Source organism: Misgurnus anguillicaudatus, chromosome 17, assembly GCF_027580225.2.
Source record: "Misgurnus anguillicaudatus chromosome 17, ASM2758022v2, whole genome shotgun sequence".
In the NCBI taxonomy this organism is placed as follows: domain Eukaryota; kingdom Metazoa; phylum Chordata; class Actinopteri; order Cypriniformes; family Cobitidae; genus Misgurnus; species Misgurnus anguillicaudatus.
In genome coordinates this window covers 11,828,238-11,841,426 of record NC_073353.2, presented here as the reverse complement: position 1 = coordinate 11,841,426, position 13,189 = coordinate 11,828,238, and the positions used below count along the sequence as shown (strand labels likewise).

Below are 13,189 nucleotides of genomic sequence, written 5' to 3'. Positions count from 1 at the left end.
ATCTCATTGTCATCTTAAAGATCAAAAAGATCCTTTGAGGGAAACCAGGAGTTGGTGACATCACAAACTTCATTAACATAATTTGAATACTATCCGTGTTATCATGATTATTACACACACATTTCAATTCTTTGTTTGATATCACCTGTGACCCAAGACCCTCACATTTAAAAACTATTTCATTTCTTAATGTATCTCTGTAGGTCTGAGTGGAGCAAGCGGAGATCAGGGTGAACCCGGTCTTCCTGGGGCCAGGGGATTTAAGGGAATTCCTGGAGAACCTGGGAATCCTGGTGTGACGGGAAACATTGGCCAACCGGGAGATCCAGGACAAGAGGGCTCCCCTGGTTTTCATGGACAACCAGGGCTCAGAGGTTAATATTTTATTTTGAACGTCACTGCAGGTGAAGCTACTCTTTCCAGAGTAATTTCCCAAGGCTTTTTTAAGGCTTTTAGTGAAGCGTATTACTGATGGTCACATCAAGATTGTGTTTTTTTAATCAAAAAGGTAATTAATTACTGGTGTCTAATTACATCTTCAATCATACAATTAGATTATTGTAAGAATTACTCTCTACAAAAGTATTTAATTACTTACTGCTAACTACATTTTAAAGTGCCAGTAAGATGCAAATTTTAAGCATCCTATCAAAGTCCCGGAAAACAAGTTTAAATGCATGCAAGGTCAAAAAACACTGTCATTTTCTCAAAATATAAATTTAAAATGACTCCATTTCTCAGAGATACCCAAACGATTCGTGTGAAGCCGTTCAACTACTCAGTCTGTCTAAACCCCACCTTTCAGTAGCCTACTCTGCTCTGATTGGTCAACTGACAGAGTCTCCGCACAGACCACAGATCAGTGGCACAGACCAACAATAGTGCAACATGTATTGACCTAATGCTAACATGATTTACTGAGAAGACGTTATCGACATCAATGCTATTTATTCCTTCGGAATAAATAAAGTATCAATCAATCAATCAATACACATCATTCATGATTAATCCAAGCAATAAAAACGACGACAGACACTAACATTTTACACTCATTTAAGCATTTATGTAAGCTAACTGGACCATAGCTAAAATGTAAACACAAGTGCACATGCTTTAGCCGCTTGCTAACGTGACTCTCTGACAGTATATTAAGAGTTTAAACACCAGCATCAATACACATCATTCATCATTAGTCCAAGTTATAAAAATGACGACAGACATTAACATTTTTACACTCATTTAAGCAAGTGTAACTTAAGGTAACCGGGCCACAGTTGTACTGCAACATGTGTTGATAGCGCTGCTTACTGATAAGACATTACAGTAAACTAGACATTTTAGAACTGGCCGGGGAAAATAAACACAATGTAATAATCATACTTACAGGTTGTGGTTAGGAGACGCATGTTGTTCCAAATAAAGTGTGTACTGAACCATCTTTCATTGCCAAACGTTTATTAAATACATCTGTGAAAAAACAATTTTAACCACTTATTCTTCACAGCCAAAAGTTTAGTATATCCCTCCTTGAAAAAGCTATTTTAACCACTGATTCTTCATATATCTTCATCCTTTGGTAGTGAAAACAACACAAACTGAAAACACAGCGTGATATGATGTTTACACACTAACTAGCTGTGGGCAGGTCATAGTTTTCGTTTCTCCTTGGCAAGGCTGTAGGCGGAGATTATTATGCAAGTGTTCGTATTACGTGGATAAAGTCAGGCAAGAGATTCAATCCATATGATGACTCGTTTCAGTGATTCAGAGTCGACTCCCTACTTTAGAAGCCAATAACTTTATTAATCGTGCACTTTTTGGTTCAACTACTTTGCACATTGTTTACATTGATGGACAGCTACATGACACACTGCAATACAGGTCATTTTCTATTTTGGATCTGTGTGGCTCTTTAAATTTTATTTAGTAAATGATACAAAGATAGGCTTCAAACAGCTTGAATGATTCATATAAAAGTACATAAATTATTCTGGTCCCACTATAGCGTCCAATTCTTACTATTAACTACTTTTTGCCTCAGTCTACTCCAACTACTGCTTATTAATACTTAATAAAGTTGTTGCTCATTTTAAGTATTGGTAGAAATGGGGATGGTTAAGAATGTAGAATAAGGTTTGCAGAATAAAGCATTAATATGTGCCATTTAAGTAATAAACAGCCAACATCTCAGTAATATTAATGCCAATAACCAACCAGTTAATAGTAAGAATTGGAAACTAGAATGTTACCATTATTCTTTTTTACTTAACAAAGTATTTAACTCTTTCCCCATCATTAATGAGTTACCTCGTCGAGAAAACGCTTCCATGCCAAAGACGAGTTTTTAGGGCAATCCATATTTACTCTATTATTCACTCTTACCCAAATTATAAAACATGAACTTTTATGAAAATTATGATATTATACTGACGCTGACTGGTAACTGGTAAAAAATCCTGGCACAGAAAGAGTTTAAGTGAGAAGGATACATAAAAAGCATGCATTTTAACGTTAGACTTCAAATGTTGATGTTAAATCGACTATTATTGTATTACAGTAAACATACACAGTCTATACACAATATGTAGTTACATCAGAAGTAACTGTATTTAAATTAACAAATAAGAGGAATCCCTTACTTTACGTTTCCAAGGGAAAATGTGTCATTATCGTGTGAATCATGACAAAAATTTATTAAATTACAATAACTTATTACGTAGTAACTAGTTACACCCACCAATGCTTTTAAAGGGCATTAAAGTGGCAGTGGTATTTTGATTGATAGACAGCAAGATTTTGATTGTTGATGTTGTTGTAGTGTAATCTCAACAAGCAAAATGAAATTAACTGGGAAGCACTGAGATTCACTTACTTTCAATCTTATGTAACTTTTTAAAGGTGTCAAAGGGGGTCAAGGCATGACTGGCTTCCCAGGAATGGGAGGTGTGATTGGTGAAAAAGGATATGGAGGGTTGAAAGGAGAAAAAGGCCTTCCAGGTGAAAAAGGACCTCCGGGTTTTGAAGGTGTAAAAGGCCTTAAAGGTGAGTTTTTAATATGTAAATATGCATATACAATATATACCTAATAATATATCTATCACTTAACTCCTTGTATGTAAATGCAGTGTTTATGAAACGTAAATGGTAGAGCATTGCATTAACAGCGAATAAGTTGTGGATACTGATAAAAATAACACTGAATGCAAAGTCTCTTTGAAAAAAAACGTCTGCCAAATGCAGAAATGTTGGATGTAATTTATGAGTTTAAAAGAAAATGTGATTCGTTGTGTATTAATCAAGTGGTCATATATATTTGAATTTCTTATATCTTGTTCTCAAGGTGACAGAGGTCTGACGGGCCCTCCAGGTGAAAAGCCAATTATAATTATAACACCACATATGAAAGAAGTCATGAAGGGGATTAAAGGTGAACCCGGAACGATGGGAGAAGCTGGCTTCACTGGACCCAGAGGTGACTACAGTCATATTTATATACTATATAGGGCACAATGATCTACAGAAGTTATGAAAACGCTGTCTGTGGTGAAACGCCTTAAAGGTGCTCTAAGCGAATTCACACGTTTTAGACCATAAAACATTTTTTGTTACATACAGCAAACATCTCCTCACTATCTGCTTGCTGCCTGTCCGCTGGTCAAACTGTAAAAAAATGCGATCTCTGTAGACAGCCCAGGCTCTACAAACTTGAATATAAACACAGTGGCCAAACCTAGCACCACGAAACAAAACAAAGTGTTCCAGCCAATAAACGACAAGGAGCATTTGGGGGTGGGGGTTTGGGCGCGTTCATGAAAGCACGGAAGGGAGGGGGAGGAGTTAGCTACGCTCCGTTTGTTTGAAAACAGTTCAAACATCAACAAAAAGTGACGTCTCACAGATTCGCTTAGAGCAGTGGTTCTCAAACTGGGGGCTGGGGCCCCCAGGGGGGTCGCGAGATGGTGCCAGGGGGGCCCCAGTTTTATGACATTTCATAAAATACATTAATTTATCATGAATTCTGTGTAATTAAATCTAAAACAAAATAAGGCTACTAACCAACAGCACTACTTTGTATATTTTAATATGTTTTGTCTTATTAAAATGTTACGTTTTAGAACAAATTTGTTATAAAAAAAAAATTTGGGGGGCCGCGAAGGAATGCACCATATACAAGGGGGGCCGCACGCTGAAAAAGTTTGAGAACCACTGGCTTAGAGCGCCTTTAATGATTTAAATGATGTCTGTTGTGTATTTAATAGTACTTATTTCTGCACACAATGTCCATAAGACAGTGTTTCTGTGTACATTTATTGTATTCTGTCATACAATATATATTGCGTTCCTGTACATAAAAATATTTTCCTGTATAGCTCAGTGTAAGAGCATTGCATAAGCCTGAATAACTTTAGACAGCATGATTCACAATTGTTAAATGAATCATGTTCTTGTGGTATAATTAAGAACATGATTAAAAGTTAAGGAGCTGATTAAATTATTGTTAAAATGTATTAAAGATAAAGCCTAAAAATTGGAGTTTCTAGAAAATAATGTACACATTTCATTCATTTACATGAATATTCCAATAGATGTGGATCATGTTAAAACTAAAAGCTTAACTAACATTGTGCAAAGTGATGAACAAGGAAAGTATTTTGTTAACACGTTAATGTGAACAGTTTATAAATATTATAACACATAATAAATAGGGAAAAAACTTACAACTGTAACTTTCCTTCACCTTGTATTTGTGCCCAGGCACGAAAGGTTCTCTAGGTTATCCAGGAAAACAGGGCTGGGATGGATTTCCAGGTAAGCCAAGTGATGTAAAAGGTGCTGCGGGTTCTCCTGGAGAAAAAGGAAAAACAGGGCTTAAGGGAATGCCAGGGGTTACAGGACTCCCTGGAATTGATGGTTTTCCTGGAATGGTTGGACCCACGGTAGGATGATGAAACAATTTTAAACATCAATTTAAAACATCTCCTGTAATGGTTTAGTTTTGACTCTTATTTTGAGTGTTTATATTATAGGGTGAGAAAGGCTCGCCTGGTGCATATGGACCATCGGGAGATCCTGGTATCAAGGGAATTAAAGGTACAATATGAATACAATAAAAACATGGTTAAACATACCATTTTTCCTGTGTGTTCGAAGCTTTGATTGTTTATACTGCAAATTGGCAGTATATTTGTGATTGGGGACGTGCGGTGTATGTAGATATAAATGTCTCATTTTAAGGTACTAAAAACAATACAGTTCATTATGTAAGGTCTTTATACGCCACTGATAATATATGTATATTATATTGTATTTTTGTCAAGAGATCCTTCTAAATGTTACAACAATGCACCTTTAATATTTGTATTATGTGGCAACCTTTATAAAAAAAGCAAAAAAATAGTAGCGCTGTGTCATGAATAAGTCATAACTGAAGGGCGTAGTTAGTCACGACTCTTTTATTTATGATATAGCACAGCCACTCATACGTTATTGCTTGCATAAACAGTGGAAAAATATAATATTAAACAATAAGTGATTCTTAACATTTGAACAGTACTGTATATATTTTTTTATAGTTAGCAATGGCATAAACAGACAAAGGGGTTTAACAGAGATTTATTTATTAAAGGTGATTCGGGTCCTACAATCAATCTCCCAGGAGCAACAGGTTTAAGAGGTGAAACTGGACTACCTGGACCTTTAGGTGAGAAAATCACATACGCTATAATACATCTAATACTATTTTAACTGTTTCTGTAAGAACCATTAAAATGAGTTCTTATTGTGCGTCTCTTAGGTGAGAAGGGACTCATAGGTCTACCTGGAGAAAGAGGAAGCCCTGGTTTTGATGGTATTCATGGCATGAAAGGCTATTCTGGTGAACCTGGAAGAGAAGGATTACCAGGTACAATAGTCTTGATTGCTCGTTCAGGGTTGTTTTTTAAAATGATTATTTGGTTTTAACTGGATTCACTTTTTTGTCAGGCTCTGATGGGTCTCGGGGTTCCCCAGGACACCAGGGTACTAAGGGCTGGCCAGGTGTACCAGGAGAGCCAGGAACACCGGGAATCCAAGGCCACCCTGGACAAAAAGGTCTGTGGTGATTTTGAAATAAAAGACACAAGACAACCATGAAATAAAATGTTTGGCTAGGCACTTCTTATGTTTGAAGATCATATGAGTTGTTGGATCTTTATTTTATGCTTGAATGTTTTTTTTAGGTTATCCCGGCCTTAAAGGAATTTTTGGTTTAGATGGCCTGAAAGGCCACAAGGGTGCCCCAGGTTCCCCAGGTACCCATTTCATATTTCATTCATATCTTATTTTAATTGTATCTTATTATCTGGGTGCAGGAATGATTACATACTGTATGTGTTATTCCCATAAACATATCTATTATGATTATTTAAGTCAGGTTGCGATTTTATAATAGTTTTATAATATATCTGTAACAAAAAATAGATTGTCTTTTTAATGGTATGCAATGTCTATTGTTAATAATATTTTAAATTGATAATACCTTAATTATATTTTGCCCCCTCCAGGTATTAACTTCAGGGGGCCTACAGGTGAACCAGGGCTAAAAGGAGAGGTAGGAGAGACTGGTATTCCCAGCACGGAGGTTGGCATCCCAGGACCTTCGGGTTTCAAAGGTGTCGTCGGAGATCCAGGTAGAAACGCAGATCTTGTATCATATGATCAAACTGAATGAATAAAATCTGAAGACTGATCAGTTTGTTGTACTTACAGGTAATAAGGGTGAATCTGGGGAGCCAGGTGTACAGGGCCAACCAGGAGAACCAGGATTCTCTGATATAAAAGGAAGTCCAGGTGACCCTGGCTTTCGCGGCATAAAGGGAATTCAAGGTAAAGTACTGTACCATTTATAATAAATACTAGTAATAAATAATATTACAAACAGAGACAGACCAGTTAAATATAGATATAGCACAACACACAGTATGATGACTGTAAAAGCCAAATTTTTGACACCACTGTTGACTGACAAGAGTTATTTATGTGTTGATTTATAGTGATTTACAAAGAGAAAAAAAGGTCAATAAAAATTACAATATAAATAAGATATATTAAAAAGGCCCACAGTGGGGTAAATCAGGTTTTTATTGTTGTTTATATGTCTAGTGGCATTTATAATATGTTTTAAGACAAGCCATGGACAAATTCGGGTAAATGCGTTTGTTGGAGTTTGTTGGGTCAGTGTGAAACTCCTGTTGGCAGTTGTTGGATCAAAGTAAATAAGACTTTACAATGTTGTGGATTGTTAGAGTTGGATCAGTGCGATTTGGCTTTCAGACGTGAACGGACCATGCATCATCAACTGACTGCTAAATAGACTCATATGACTGGGACGGTGCATTTGAATCAAGTCTTGTAACGTGATTTCGGGGAATTACGGTGGAGGAAGACCTTTTTATATCTGAGGCTTCATGTTCATCAGAACAAAGACATTTATACAGTTTGGTTTGTAGAGTAAGTTAATGATGACTTTATTCCCAAAAGTCAAAAAAGTTACTCAAATCAATTAATAGCACTAATAAAGCCATTAACTAAAAAAAAGTTGGTTTAGGGTTTAGTTACTCTTTAAAGATTAAGGGCTTTATCTTACACCCGGCGCAATGCAGCGCAATACGCGACGCATGTGTCTTTTGCTAGTTTCCACCCTGCGCAATTATAATTGTCACGTTTAGCGCCACGTTGTTTAAATAGCAAATGCATTTGCGCCCCCTTTTGCGCCCATGGCCGTTCTGGTCTGAAAACAAGGTGTGTTTAGGCGCATTGTTGGCGCGTTGCTATTTTAAAATAGACTACACCATTGACCAACAAAAACCTTCTCTAAAGTCTAAAGTCAATGGCGCAATATGTTTTTTTGTTATTTCAAGAGCGCATTAGTAATATGCGCTTATAAACGGGATGACAACACGGGTTTGCTTATCACTTACATGGATGCGCAGCAGCTCAAAAACGTTTTTAAATATGAAAGATTAAATGATTGAATGTAGAAGATTATTATTGAGTCTCTTGGACATAAATGAGGACTAATTATGAGACGTTAGAAGGCATGAAGAGCTGCTTCACCTGCAGCCTGGTAAGTAAATAAATGCTTTGCTTTAAACAAATGCATCTGTTTTTAAATGGTTTTTTTTAAAATGCTACCTCACGGATTTATTGTATATGATGACTCTGTACCGGTGGATATGGTGAGATGAGAAACATTTTTAAGTAATGCTTAAAAAAAAAATAATGACGCTGTCCAAGTGCTGAAACATGCAGAGAGCTGTTTGTAAATTCTTTATCTCCTGTTTGTTACAAATAAAGTATTTTTATAATACAAACCTTTACATACTTTTAAATAATTTTGTGATGATATTGGATAGCCATACATTTAAAGCAATTAAAAGCCTGCTTCTTTACTTCCATGACTAAAAGAAAACGGGTTTTAAAGTTTTTAATAAAAAAATAACAATTTCAATACAAGTGAAAAACAACACAATTATTTAACATTAATCTTAAACTGGGGGTCTTCTTCCCCTCTTAGTTTTTCAGTTTACAAAGTCCGTCATCTAAATAGGGATTAGGCATAGCGCCAGCGCAACAGGCTTTTAAAGTGGATGAGAGCTGAGACACTCATTGGTTTATTGCATGTTACGCCCAAAATACTCCCATTAATCATTAAAAAAACAGGGCCAACCCTTTTTGACCATGCGCTTGGAGCACAAACCATTTTTCCCGCTGTTAAATTAGCAAAAGTGGATTCCGACACACCCATTTAGACGTTGCGCTGTGCGCTTTAGACAATGCGCTTAGATAGTTAAAATAGGGCCCTAGTGCTGCAAAAGCGCAGTTCACATATGCATTGTATGTGAAACCGGACTGGCTGAAACTGCCAAATGTGCCATTTATTTACTTAAATATTTATGGTCTGAGGTGGTGCGAAAGAGTGAAGGCGGGGACTCATTTGCATATTCATAGATTTGCGTATACTAAACGAGACAAGGTTGTAAAGTTACATTCAATCAGTTTTACAGCATGAAGAAATTACTGTGACAGGTAAAACTTTACATATGCTATTATGATGCTCAAAGATGCGTTTTAAAAGATAAAATTATTGACTACAGGGAGACTTTAAAATCGCAAAAAAATAAAGATACATAAGAATTTATAAAATAACAATAAAAGGAATACATTCTTAAAAATGAGTTTTAAATATGTTTCTAAAAGTGTAAATTAAATGGCCATCTTGTCTCATACCAACTGCTGTGACACTGCAGGTTTTCCTGGACCCCGAGGGATCCCGGGTAGGGATTTTCCAACTGGAGATAAAGGAGAAAAAGGAAATACAGGTGAATTTGGATTAACTGGAGAAAGGGGACCCCATGGTGACAGAGGAGAAAGAGGACCAGGAGGAGATCCTGGAGTGTCTGGAAGAAAAGGTGGAATATTCTCTACTGCATCTATTGTATGAAATCAAAAATGCAGCCTGACAATCATAATGACAAATAAATTACACAGATTTCCAGTTGATACAACACGGAGTGGTAAAATGTGACAATACTCAATGTCCTCAAAAATAAATATTATTAGTGTGTTTAGCATAATTCCTGTGCTGTATATTTTCACTTTATCTGTGCGTTGCTATTAACTGACAAACTTGAATCATGTAGAAACAACTTATTTCATTTAAAGGTGTTAAAGGGGAACAAGGAATGATGGGATATCCAGGTACACATGGTTTTCAAGGTGACATGGGACCTTCTGGACCTAAAGGAGACACTGGACCCCCAGGTGAATAGTTATAAGCAAACCATTCCTACTTGAAGACTGTCTCGATCACAATATTTATCTGTCTTAGCATCCTAAACAGCTCAACATAGTAGGCTCAGTGAAATTTGTTTATCCAATTACAAATGCGAAATATTTTTTAGAGTGTAAGGGAATAACCATTCATTGGCCCAATGGCGGAAACCAATCGGCATGGCGAAGGATTCTAGTGCGTTTGGTCTTTTCTGGCGCTAACTCGTGACGTTGTGACATTACGTAATTTTGGTAATTTTATCTGACTCCAAAAAATAAAATCTCGTTATTTATAATACGCATAGGATTAATCATTACCTTTAACAATTACAGAATTTGAGTGGATGTTTGGTTATTTAGCCCTACTTGGTATTGCATCCATTGTTTGGCTACACATGTCGCTTTGGACTCTTATGCACTGGCCGTTTATTAATATTTAATAATCATGCCGACCCACAATCACAATCGAACCAGGCTTGGTCGCTGCTAGAGGTTTGACCATATGTTCAGAAGGCCGCCCTATGCTTGCTCATTTCTAAACATACTTTATTTAGTCTCCTTAGAGGTGCAACTTAATTATTGCAATAATTATTTCTATCCGGAGGTTCACAACCGCTGTCACAAAACAAAACTGATAGTTTTATATAATAGTCTGCTCGTAAGCTGAAACACGTCTGTGAAATAAACACGTCCAAACACGCGCAAAGTTGCTCTCTTGCCTGGAAACATTCACCAAACAAACGTCCATATCCTTATCTGATGCTATAATGTTATAAAGAAAGCACACAGCGAGAGTAGAGTCACTATCAGTCCGGGCTTCTCTACACAGCAGAGGCCAAGGGTTGCGGTGTCTACTCAGCCGAAGCTCAGGCTCCGGCCTACTCCTCAGGCTTCTGTTCCTCCATCTGCCTGAGCTCCTTGCTGTATTGTGGCTCATAAAGGTGCAATGAACAGCGGATTAGAGCATCACGCTTGCAAAATCACTTTCTTCTATATCATATTGATTAACTTCCGCTGTTATTGTAACAAGAAGTCTGGCTCGCTCCACAACGTCTGTTAGGTTAGCTTAGCATAAAGATGGTGGCTAATCATTTTTTTCGTCTGTGTTCGTATATTTTCGTAAGTCCCACCCACTGAACTGTAATAGGTCTGTAGCATGAGTGGGTCCCACCCATAGCCCCCACCTTGGAAAAATGAGTGTCTGTAGTCTTTCACCCTCAACAAAGATAGAGCATTTCCTTCTTTCAATGACGCAAAATGACAATTTTTACATCATTGAAAGAAGGAAGTGCCTCACTGAAATCAGTATTTCTCCCATCTCAGGGGAAACTGAGGGGATGATGCATGACCATTCAAAAACATGACTGGGGTTCTAACGATACAAAGCTTAATGCAAATCAGTGAAGTGTCCCTTTAACGTATTGTTACACTTTTACGTTAAATTCTGTTGTCAAATAAGTGAGACTATTTTAACCACTTGCATTGAGACATTTCAATTGATACCCAACAAGATCAGATTCAGGTTCTTTGTGGATGTAAAATGTAGCATTTCATATACAGTTTGCTTTGAGAAATTGAGAATACGGATGTATGACGGCCTGAAGGTGTGACCTTTGAAAACCAAATGTGGTCTCAGTGGGAAGTCCACTGTGAACCGTAGAGAGTTGTTATCCCGGCCACTCATTGTGAACCCATGCTGTGTTCTTTGGGGAGGAGCTATCTTTATTATATAACAAGTATTGAAACAAATGACTTGTTTTTGTACTTGTTTGTTGACTACATAATCTTAGATATACATCAATGTCTGTAAATGACTCTATGTGCCCATATGCCTAGCTTTAGATTTGCCTCGCCTTTTAATGCGCATTTGACTTTAATGATAATTTCACTTTAGTGGCTTCAAAACAATACCGGTTTAAAAGAGAACAAAGCTATTTTACATAAAAACATTAAAAATGTAATAACAATTCTAAACAAAAGCCCTGCAGCGTAGCATCATATCCTCTTGCTTACATTTCTTTTGTCTAGGGTGACTGTCCTTTTATTTATTCCCTTTCTTTCTTTAGGCACTCCTGGCTTACCTGGTGCTAAAGGACGTCCTCCACTTCCAGAGAAATTACCAGGTGAAAGAGGACCACCAGGTCCAATTGGTATTCAAGGACCAGGTGGACGGCGTGGAAATATAGGCCCTGATGGGCCTCCTGGTGACCCAGGTATGAGAATTCAAAGCCTTCTGCATGTTGTATAGCTTATAATAAGGGTTGTCGATTGATAAAAAATTTTGTCTGGTTATTTGCATGATAAGCTGAAATAATCACAGTCCATCACATAGATCAGTGGTTCTCAACTCCAGTCCTCGGGCCTCCCCCTCCTAGAATGTTTTAGATGTCTTAAAACATTTACTTAATGAGCACCTATGGTCCAATTTAGGTTTTTACATTTCCTTCGGTGTGTAGGTGTGTATTAGAACGTTAACAATATGCAAAAGGTACAAACCCCAAAGTAAACAATCGTTTTCAACGTAAATCTCTTTTCTTGGACTACAACAAACACATGGATTGTAGGCAACAGTTTACTTCCTGAGATTGATGATGTAGAGAAGACCGACATTATCATAATTCCTCCCGCTTGGACTCACAGCCTGTAAGTTAACTGTTGTCAGCATTGCATTGTGAGCGAATCTTTCAAACATGGTAAGGAGCGTCACATTTCCGCCTGACGTCAGAGGTATTCAGGCCAATCACAACGTACAGATTAGCTGGCTAATCAGGGACACTTCAGGGCGCTTTTCAAATGTTTCAGGAAGACAGAGATTTCAGGAGCTACAAAAATGTACAGTATGTGAAAAATACTGTTTTTTTTACCATAAACCACGCAAACACATTGTATTATAGCAAATACACAAAAAAAGTACATATTGTAAATAAATAAAATGTGTTGTGAGTTTGTCACTGAAAAATGTGTTATAATATTACTGCCCAGTCTCACGAAATTTCGTTATATAGTCACATATTTTTTTTGTTCTTTTTTTTGTGATATTATCGCGAATTTCCGCGTTTTTTCGTGATCGTGTGGCGAGTTCCTGTTTTCGTGTGGTTGTCGCGTGTTGGTTGCTCAACTGTTTTGTCCTATTTTCTTACCATTGTCGCTTCGGTTTAGGGTTAGATTTACATAAAATTACATCCCTACCCAAACCCTAATGCCAGGCGACATATAAAAAATAAATCCGAAAAAATAGTATAAACCAATATATAAAGTGACATTCTAATGCAAGCACCAAATCTAACTGTAAATCGAGGCGACAATGGTTTAAGAATGGGAGGGAGCATTTGGGTGACCAATGCGTGATGGTCACACGGGGACGGGAATTCGTTGTACG

General features: G+C 37.2%; 1 protein-coding gene across 1 annotated transcript in view; it reads left to right on the top strand.

Moving 5' to 3' along the window:
- col4a2 (collagen, type IV, alpha 2) overlaps positions 1-13,189 on the top strand; it is a 106,036-nt gene that overhangs the window by 86,612 nt on the left and 6,235 nt on the right. Inside the window, exons 31-44 of the mRNA XM_073854984.1 lie at positions 204-374; positions 2,899-3,042; positions 3,341-3,472; positions 4,756-4,937; positions 5,028-5,091; positions 5,627-5,701; positions 5,795-5,902; positions 5,983-6,090; positions 6,219-6,290; positions 6,543-6,668; positions 6,748-6,864; positions 9,288-9,449; positions 9,703-9,801; positions 11,877-12,023. Of these exons, the coding sequence (XP_073711085.1) occupies positions 204-374; positions 2,899-3,042; positions 3,341-3,472; positions 4,756-4,937; positions 5,028-5,091; positions 5,627-5,701; positions 5,795-5,902; positions 5,983-6,090; positions 6,219-6,290; positions 6,543-6,668; positions 6,748-6,864; positions 9,288-9,449; positions 9,703-9,801; positions 11,877-12,023 (1,707 nt within the window). The remainder of the gene's footprint in view (positions 1-203; positions 375-2,898; positions 3,043-3,340; positions 3,473-4,755; positions 4,938-5,027; positions 5,092-5,626; positions 5,702-5,794; positions 5,903-5,982; positions 6,091-6,218; positions 6,291-6,542; positions 6,669-6,747; positions 6,865-9,287; positions 9,450-9,702; positions 9,802-11,876; positions 12,024-13,189) is intronic.